At 41.6% G+C, this 10,167-nt stretch overlaps 1 protein-coding gene across 1 annotated transcript; it reads right to left on the bottom strand.

Moving 5' to 3' along the window:
• Positions 1-672: 672 nt before the first annotated feature.
• Positions 673-9,372, bottom strand: LOC115795798 (leucine-rich repeat-containing protein 17). Its single transcript, XM_075074440.1, is given in 3 exon segments — positions 673-1,181; positions 1,183-2,202; positions 9,335-9,372. Coding segments are annotated over 2 exon segments (1,131 nt in total). The 5' UTR covers positions 2,194-2,202; positions 9,335-9,372; the 3' UTR covers positions 673-1,061.
• Positions 9,373-10,167: the final 795 nt, after the last annotated feature.

The raw sequence follows: 10,167 nt of genomic DNA, 5'->3' as shown, positions 1-10,167 counted from the left end.
CAGCATGTTTTTCTTTTGCATATTTGTCACACTTGCATTTTTCAGATCAAAATGCAGTACAATTTCCTCAAAATGGGATTGACTACAGTTAATTTACAGTTGATTTAACTTTTTTTCACACAGGGCCAGGTAGGTTTGGAGAGCTTTTTTCCCTTTGTGAATGAAATCATCATTTAAAAACTACATTTTGTATTTACTTGGGTTATCTTTGTGTAACATTACAACTTGTTTGATGATCTGAAGCATGTAAGTGAGACAAATATGTAACCTGCTTAGCTTGCTGCCACAGCGACCCAACTTCAGATATGCGAAAGAAAAGGGCTGGAAGGATGGATACAATCTCTGCTGCACTCTAGACCAAGTCACTCTTGAAAGACAGTTTTTTTAATCTCAGTTAGGTTCCTACCTGCATGAAAAATGTTTATGGATGTGGCTTGTTAACTATGCTAGCTAGCAGTAGCTAATAGCTTTGCACTCCACCTTCTCATCCAATTATTGATATTCCTCCCACCCCACCCATAAAAAGCAAGCAAACAAACAAGCAAAAAACAAAAGCAAAAAAAAAAAAAAAAAAAACACAAAACAAACAAAAAACAACAAGAAAGCACCCAAAAAAAGTGGGGGAGTTTAAAATGAGGAGTCCAAAAAAAAAAAAAAAAAAGAAAATGTGCAGTCCAAGACCAGTGGATAACATCACAGTAGTTATGCCCATCTTTTATGTACAGTCTATTGGGTACACTGAGCTGGAAACTTAGAAATATAAAATATGAGCATTTATCTTCTCACATCAGGGACAATACACAAGCAAGATTTCAACTTCACAACATCCATCCATAGAAAATGTGCCTTTCACCAATAAACCTTTTATTAATAATAAATAAGTTCATGTTTGGGGTAAAAGCTCCATAGATAAACTGCATGTGGAGGCGTTTGTAAAGGTTTTCTGAGTTTTTTTGATGAGAAATCCTTCCAGCAAGAATCCAACTGAACAAACTGCAGGAGAGTAAAATTCTCTCGAGGCCTGCAGATGTCCATGCAGAGGCAATGATTGCCTGAAAATATTACCCAATTACTGCATGAGAATAGACAAAGGGTGATACATTTGAGCCAGAGACATAAGTTGCTTTAGTAGTCCGACTCGTCTGAAAAGTCTCCTTGCTGCGTCCAGTGGAATCCCTTCTTTTTCTTCCTCCTCCTCTTCCTCTCACCCATCAGCACGGCGGCCAGCAGGGTGATCACAACAGTGATGGTGATGATGAGGACCGTGACCGTCTCGGCGATGCACAGCTCGTCATCCACATTTATTAGCAGGTAGTCCTGGAGGTCAGGTGGTGAGTGGCAGGTCAGGTTGTAGTAGTCGTCCAGGAAGAGCCGCTGGATGCTGCGCAGCTTCCGGAAAACCCTCTGCAGGTCACAGTCGCAATTCCAGGGGTTTCCCTCCAGCAGGAGATGGGTGCTGTAGGTATGGATGCTCAGGAAGGTCTTGAAGCAGATGGTGGTCAACTGGTTGTCGGCCATGTTAAGCAACGTCAAGCTGGTGAGTGGCTTGAAGACGCCAATCTCCGCCTCACTGATCCGGTTTCCAGCCAGGTTAAGGACTTCCAGGGAGCGGAGCATGGAGAAGGTGCCGCTCCTCAGGGATGTTAGCTGGTTATCCTGCAGGTGGAGCTGTCGGAGGAGGCTCATGGAGGAGAAAGACCGCATCTGGATGGTCTGGATGTTATTGCTGGTCAGGTTTAACCGCTGGATACTGTCCAGGTGCCGTAAGGGCCAACTATCGAGGGCAGTCAGCTGGTTGTGGGCCAGCTGCAGCTCCCGCAGGGAGGCCAGGCCGATGGAGAATCCCTCAGAGAGGACGGAGATCTGGTTCCAACTCAGATCCAGCTTTTGCAGGAACTCCAAATGGGTGAAGGCACCGTTCTCCACCACGCTGATGTTATTGTTCTGCAGCAGAAGCACTCGCAGTTTGCGGGTGGTGTTGAAGGAGCGCTCGGGGATGAGGGAGATGCGGTTGTCAGACAGGTCGAGGAGTTCAGTAATCGGGGGCACTAGGCTGGGCAGGCATGTGAAGGAGGCCCGGGAGCAGATGGTGAACTTGAGGTCTCTTCGGCAGTCACAGCCCTTCTCACACCCGGAGCTGTGAGACCTGCAGGATGCTTCTGTCACCAGCAGGAGGAGCAACACCAGCTTCATGATGGCTCTCTGAAACAATAAGATAAATTTCACCACTCAGTGACCTCCTTTAATACTCTGATATGGATACACAAATTTCATACTGTGCAGCAAGTATCAGCTTAAATTGCCCAGTAACTGAGGTAGATATACCAAGAAGCATGGGTGTAGGTATTGTTTGAGGTTTTGGGGGGAGGCGGGGCACATTACGATCATCCCTATTTAGTGATTAGAAGAGAAAAATTAAAATAAAATCAAACCTGCAGTGTTAAAAAAACATGCATATATTTCCCACCACTTTCCATTCTCCTCGCACACTGATGGACCACAGAAGATGAGTAGATTCATAGTAGAAAACATTTTTAGAATGAAAACAATTCCTGAAATCAGTCATTTGAAAGTTAAATAGCATTCATGCAGGTGATGATGCTGTAGTCTCACTTTTTACAGGAAATAAAATAAACCAACAAAGAGTGATGTGTAACATTACACATACAGTTGTGGTCAGAAGTTTACATAGTTACATGCACTCATCATGGGGTTAACAGTATACATATAAGCTCAAATATATATATATATATATACACGCTCACTAATATCTGAGTAAATGTACCTTCGTAAGTTGCACCTCAACCAGATGCTTTTGGTACCCATCAATAAGCTTCTGGCATAATTCTGGCTGGATATTTCCATAAATTTTCCATAGGGTTGAGGTCAGGACTTTGGGAAGGTCATTCCAGAAGCTTAATGATAGCCTACTTTATCCATTCCCAAACCAGGTTTGATGTGTGTTTAGGACCATTGTCCTGTTGGAACACCCAACTGTGTCCAAGTTTCAACTGTCTAGCTGTTGATGTGAGATGAAGTTGAAGAATTTGGAGGTAGTCCTCCTTCCTCATTATTCCATCCACTTTGTGCAGTGTACCAGTACCACTGGCAGCAAAGTAGCCCCAGAGCATGATGCTGCCACCACCATGCTGGACAGCTGGTAAGGTGCTCTTAGGTTTGAAAGCCTCAAAGTTCAATCTTTGTCTCTCTGACCATAAATCTTTTCTCCTGAAGGTATTTATTTGGCTCGTCCATGTCTGCAGCTGAAAAATTTGAGTTCCTTGGACTTTCCCATTGTTCTCAGTGCTGGACAGTTCAAACAAATCCTTTTTATGCTGGCAAAGAGAAACTACCAGCTGTGGTCAATCATGATCACTAAAGAGAAGTTAACAGGCCTCGGCCTTATCAAGTTAAAGAAACTGTAGAACCTTCAGCACCACTTATTAAAAGATTTAAGTGAGTGTATGTTTATATTTGAGCCTGTTTGTATACTTTTGACAGTGTGTGGATCAGAAACATCTAAAATGAATTCAAACTTGTGCACCCAATTCTTGTGTTTTAAAGTCATTAAAGATGCGTTACAATCATTCCACCCTGGAAAAAGAACAGTTCAAAGAAATCATTAAAAGTCATAACATTCATGCCCACGATGAGTGGATGGAAACTTCTGATCACTACAGTACACTTCTGTGTTTTTGTTGAATCTACATTTTTGTGACTGCGAAAAATAACCCAAACAGACCACTGGAGAACTTAGATATTCATCTCTAATGAATATGACCTGTGAATGCTGCTGCCTCCATTTTTTCTTCCACATATAGCAAGTCAAACCCGGAGGTTTCCAAACTGTCTGACTCCTTTGTTTCTATAAATGTTAGAAATGCTGATTAAAACTGCTACTACTTTTAATCACAGGAGCCCCTTTAACTAATCTTGTGACCCCTGTGAGTATAAATCCACTAATCTGCAAACAACAGCTTTCATCTTCCTTACAGCAGCTATTCCCAAAGTCAGGAGTGCAGCGGTCCACTTAAAAACCAGAAAATCCCACGGGGCCCACCCAATCTTAAGTCTTCATCTTCACTCTAATCAAAATACAAGACAAAGTGATGTATTTCCTTGAAAATCTCATTCAAAAAACATAAACAACACAGGCTGTTGGCTATAAATTGTTAATACTACCCAGTCATATGTATAGTGCCAATGCCAATATGTGACCCACTTGCCACTGGCACACAAACATGAGAAATCGGGGGCCTGAAAGGTTAAGAGATAAATTTAAAGTAGAGTCTAAGTGTCACTGAGTGGATGATACTGTATAAACTAACTATTAAAAGTCCAGTGTGGAACATTATGGAGCTTTTTGAAGGTTCATCTAACTCAGAGGCTTTTTATTCATGGGTCAAATACACTTCAATCTGCTTTCTGATCAGAAGTGGGTCAGACCAGTAAAACCATTGCATAAAAAAACAACAGTCCAGATGTGATGATCATCCATTTACAAAACAAATGATAAACTTAGAAATCTTAAGAAAAGTATGTTTACTTTCAGCAATGTTATTTGTTCACATTCAGAGATTATAAAGAAAGCCTGCTGTTAGAAATCAAATAAATGCCATCAGTGAGGCTCTGCAGCTCAACCAGGGGTGTTTCCAGGATTTTTTTTAAAAAAGGGGTTGACCCAAATCCGACAACTCTATGAGAAACAGAACCAAAGCTGTCTGTACATTTGAGTAAACTGAATGAGCTCTAATGATTAAATCCTTTGTCATTAAGCGGTGTGCAGGAGTAAGGCCCCAAATGCAGGATGTAGACAAAAATAACAAAAGGCCTTTAATTACCAAGTCCAAACACAAACTAAATCAAACTGATAAAAACCCAAGAAACACAGGAAGCAAGGGGGGAAACAAGAGCTCATGGAAGGCAGCACATGGGCAAATAAACGGCAAGATTTACAGGCAACACGAAGAGGAGGACTGGACTATTTATACACCACAATGGGCTGATTGAGCAATCGAGCAGACATGAAAACTAAAAGTAGCACAGATTTTTTAAACTAACCCTTCAAGTATAACAGGAAGTAGCCAAAATAAAAAAATACTAAACATAGAAACAAGATGAGTCACATCAAATATGAAGAGATATATGAGAACACTGGAGGACAAAGCATGAAAGCAGGAAGTTGAGAGCGAGGAAGGAACAGATAAGGAAGCATGTGAGAAGAGTAAGGCCAACTTTACAGGCAACCAGGAACAAATCAGGGACCAGAACTTCAATAATACACAAACTAATGCTCAAATTTACTAGAATAACAGTAAAACCTAAACAGAAACCCAAGCGCTAATATATGGACTAAGAATTCAAAACCACAAACCAACAAAAACCAGTGACCTTTGAACTAAGCGTACTGGACTAAAGTAATGTTAGTTTTGTAATGTCCACTGGATGACAGCGTGGATAGGACCAGTGGTGGACTGTATCTTGGACTGTAAGTGTTATGCTGCTTTTTACTTATACTTCACTTAATTTTGGATGCACATATTGTACTTCTGCAGAAGCCGCATCTCACCAGGTCCACACATTAGCTCTCTTGGCTGGTCTGGGAACACCTCACTGTTCCCCCTGTCATGGACTGCTGCATGGCAGACAGGAAGTGGACCCAATATGCAGACTCCGGAAGCAAAACTAAACTCAAGGTTCTTAGCTTTATTTGCTGGTAATCCACAGGGTAAACAGAAAATTACAATGAAGGAAAACAGGAGCAAACCAACTGTAAACTGAGACACTAAGTAAAGCACACAGACCAGAGGGCACAGAGCTGGAGGGTGAATCTGCCAACAACACGGAAAGGAACTGAAGAAGACACGGACTATATATACACAAGGTAACGTGGGAAGAGTGGAGACCGCCAGGAAGAAGGGGAAGCAAAACTATACACAATACACACGGAACATGGGACTGGAAAAATAAAACAGGAAATGACTAAACACGACGGACAGAAACACAGACTTGACACACAGGGAGGCAGGCACACTGAGAGAAACCACAAACACCATAACAGAAATTAACTGAAACACTAAGGAAAAGTTAAAACTGCGAAAACTACAGTAAACTAAATCATAAGCAAACTACGAAACACAACAGAAGAGTTTAACAATATCAGAACCCCCAAATACCAAAACACTGGGTTGAAGGCCCAGGACCATGACACCCCCGGATAAGCTGGAGGAGGTGGCTAGTGAGAGGGAGGTCTGGGTTTCTCTGCTTAGGCTGCTGCCCTCACGATCCGGCCCCGGATAGGTGAAAAAAAAAAATGGATTGATCTCATATTGTACTTTGCACTTCATATTATTTCTTTAGTTTCTTCTTGCTTATGTATTTATAAGTAAAATCTACTAAAATATAATGCTGTATTATTCTAGATAAAACTATCCAACAGCATTCAGCCATCAGTTTTTTATGGCTTAACCACTTATATGGATCCAGGTTACATGCCCAGACCTCCCTCTCTCCAGCCACCTTCATCAGGAGGGACACTGAGGCATTTCCAAGCCAGCTGAGAGACAACCTCTCCAGCATGTCCCAGGTCTCCTCCCATTTCAGCATGGATGGAACACCTTGCCTAGGAGGCATCCAAGAGGCATCCTAGTCAGATGTCCAAATCACCTCAACTGGGGCTTTTCAGTATGGAGGAGTAGTCCTTCCTGAATGACTGAGCTCCTCAACCTTTCTCAAAGGCTGAGCCCAGACCCCGTTCAGAGGAAGCTCATTTCTGTCCCTCGTATCTTATTCTCATGGCCGTAGGTCAGGAGTGAGCGGTTAGTCTTCCCAAGGGGCCACATGAGAAACAGGAACTGTTGTGGAGGGCCGCACCAATAAGCTCATCTGCTCAGTATTAATTTGATCTCTTTATAAGCTTATTGATTGAAGATGTTCTGAAAATTAGAGTAAAATAACACAATAATGCAATCTCAAACGCCTGTATTAGAGACTCTTTGTGCTGGCTGACTAAAACTGAACTATTTTCTGTATACTTTGACTTCATTTGCATAATTTTATAAGTTCACAATATAGTTTTTGTATTTTTTTTTTTTTATGTTTTTCATTCTTACTTTTACTTTAATTGTTTTTCCATATAACCCTCTGAGAACAGCTTGGTGCGATGTAAAATTTCACAGTAAGTAAAGTAAATGGTAAATAAAGTATGCAAACAAAAATGACTATTAAAGTACCACATTACAACCTTTAAGCTTCAAGCGGAGCATATTTCCACGTACTGTGATATTTTTAATACTAAAAAGGTTTCCTACCATGAATTCGTCATTGTACTTCTTTTTCATAATTTTTCATACATTTGTTTGTTTTTTTTATAGCAACTGGCCCATGAATTTTGGGAAATATGAGTTTTTAACATTGCAGACTCAGATTTTACGAGAATCTTCCACTTCTAATCATTATATTGTGCAGTAAATCCTGGATAACAGAACTAAAAGAAATCTTTTCTTTAGTGTGTCATCTGCTGTCCCCTAGTGGGCTCTGAACGCACTACAGGTGATCTTTAGAGGTTAAATTAAAACGAATATATTAATTTTTTAAAAATAATGTAATTTAGGTCAACAAAACCATGGGATATAAAAATGATTTCTTAATTTTCTGACCTATTTTTGCTATTTTCTTAAACTTGTGTTACAGTATTGTGCAAAAGTCTTGAGTCACCCCTCATTTCTCTATATTTTTCTGGGCAGTGATTTATTGAAATATGTCATTTCTTTAAGTAGTCTTCAGGAATAGTTCTCCAGCTTCTTGAAGGACATTCAAAGCTCTTCTTTGGGATGTTTCTGCCTTTTGTTCTGTTCTCTGTCAGGATGATCCCACACTGCTTCAAAAATGTTGAGGTCCGGGCTCTGGGGAGGCCAATCCATGACTGATAGTGTTCCACTGTGTGTTTTTCTATACAGGTATGCTTTTACTGCATTGGCAGTGTGTTTGGGATCATTGTCATGCTGAAAAATGAAGCTGCTGTCAATCAGATGTTTTCCAGATGGTATTTCATGGTGGATCAAAACCTGATGGTACTTTTCTGTGTTCATAATTCCATGAATTTTGACAAGCTCTCCAACACCACTGGCTGAAATGCAGCTCCAAACCATGACAGAGCCTCCACCATGTTTTAGAGATGACTGTAGACACTGTTGTACCTCTCTGCTGACCTCCTCCTGATGTCAACACCGGTTCATCCCTTAAGATCGGTGCCTTTTTTAATGCTTGAACGACTCATAGGTCAGGGTTAAGTGGCTTAACAAATAAAAAACACTCCTCTGAAAATAATCAGGCACAAGGACTGGACTGAAAATGAGTGAAAAAGCAGCCAATGTCCAAAGAAAAACATTGAGAGACCTTCAAGCGTGGAGAACTGTTGCTAAAGAGCACTTTAAAAAAATGACAAGAAAATCTGGCTACTTGGAAGCAAAATAAAAAGAAATAAGCTGTGGCTGTCAAAGTAAAGCTGTTGATGGAGAATCAGCCTCATGAAGCAAATCATCAGAAGACAAATAAAAAGAATGCGATGATCGGAGTTGGGATTAAAGGATTGTGGGAGCTACTGAAAATATTTAGATTACAAAATAGGCTGTGAGAGTCTTAAGTTTGGGAATTGCTGTTTTGTGGCTGTAGCTGCAAATGCTTCAGACATCAGCCTGCAGGTGCAAAATACAGAGAAAAACCCTCTTTTTGTGCAACCATCAGACTTTGTAAAGCCATCCAGTGGGCTGGATCGGAGGCTTTAGATGCAGTGAGTTAATTTAGTAAAAGCTGCAGCGTCTGTGTGGAGTTACAGTGAGGTAGTGAGCAGATATGGATAAACATAAACACAGAGATGATGTTAAAAGTAGTTTCATAGATTTTCATAGTAAATAAATGACAGTATTGTTATATAAATCTATAGGAGCAGCAAGAGGTTTAAGCACATATCATACTACAATAGTGCCATTACTGATTTTCTATGTTACCAAAAATGTTTTTCTGTATTCTAAAATGAATATTTATTCATTAAAACATAATGGAGCTTATTAATAACAAGTCTGGGGATAAATAAAGTTCATCTGAAGACAGCAGAGTGAAGCCAAAAGCACATAAATGACTGGAGCACACTCACAGGTCAGCAGTAATAAAAGCATCCTTCAACTGAAACAAGTGCTCCACAGATTTATTTTCTATGTTGTCCTTTAACAAAATCTACACCCAAATATTAAGAATAAGAGAAATGAGGAACAGATGCAGCATGTGAGATAAACAGCCTCTGTTGTCTGATTGTAACAGAAAGGTTTCGTCTTACCAGCGGCTGCTCCCGCCCGTCCGTCTGTCCGTCTACCTGCTGACAGTCGCCAGCAGCAGGTGGAAAGTGGACGTGATGGAGCAGAGGGAGGGGCGGGTCTTCACGGTCTGGAGAACGCGCCGAGTGACGCCACAAAGACAGAGTGATGGAAAGAAACACAGAGAGGAGAGAGGAGGCAGGACTCGTCAATTATTCACCACACAGCGCTCTGTGAGGGTGTGTGTGGTGTGGCGTGGTGTGAGTGGGGGTTATGAGATGGGAGCTTTAGGAGATTGAAGCCAAACTGGGCCACAGAGCAGAGAATTAGGAGGTCTGGACAGATTTGATTGACTGCAGGCGCCACTGTGTTTATCTCCCTGATGTTCCCACTTGGTTACAGCAGCGTTAGTGCGTATAACCAGCCTGAGGAGGCTTTGGTCCATCTGCATGCTGAGGTGAGGACATTTACATGAGGATGAGATGCTTTTGTTGTTTTTGAACACCTGGAAAAAATAATACCCAATATTATAACAAACTCTCAAAACTAACTGAAAACAAACTGAACTGAGAGCAGGCAAACTGGGCCAGGAGGCCCGACTCTGTTCAAAGCACCTCCATGACAGGGATACCTGGGCCCCACCCTGGAGCGTGGCCTGAGGGGAGGGGCTTGTTTGAGAGCAGCACCCAGTGGCCGGGCTTCAACTCGTGAAACCCATCGTCATGTGGGCCTGGTGTCTGGGGGGGTCTGGTGTTGTGTGGCTTGGGCGGCAGTCAAAGGTGGAGGCTTTGTTTCAACCCCCCAACTGCTTAAACTGCCTTTGGAGCTCAAGCCTCATTAAGGCCACTGCTCTGGT

This window comes from Archocentrus centrarchus, chromosome 2, assembly GCF_007364275.1.
Source record: "Archocentrus centrarchus isolate MPI-CPG fArcCen1 chromosome 2, fArcCen1, whole genome shotgun sequence".
Lineage (NCBI taxonomy): Eukaryota > Metazoa > Chordata > Actinopteri > Cichliformes > Cichlidae > Archocentrus > Archocentrus centrarchus.
This window is presented reverse-complemented; position numbering and strand designations above follow the sequence as displayed.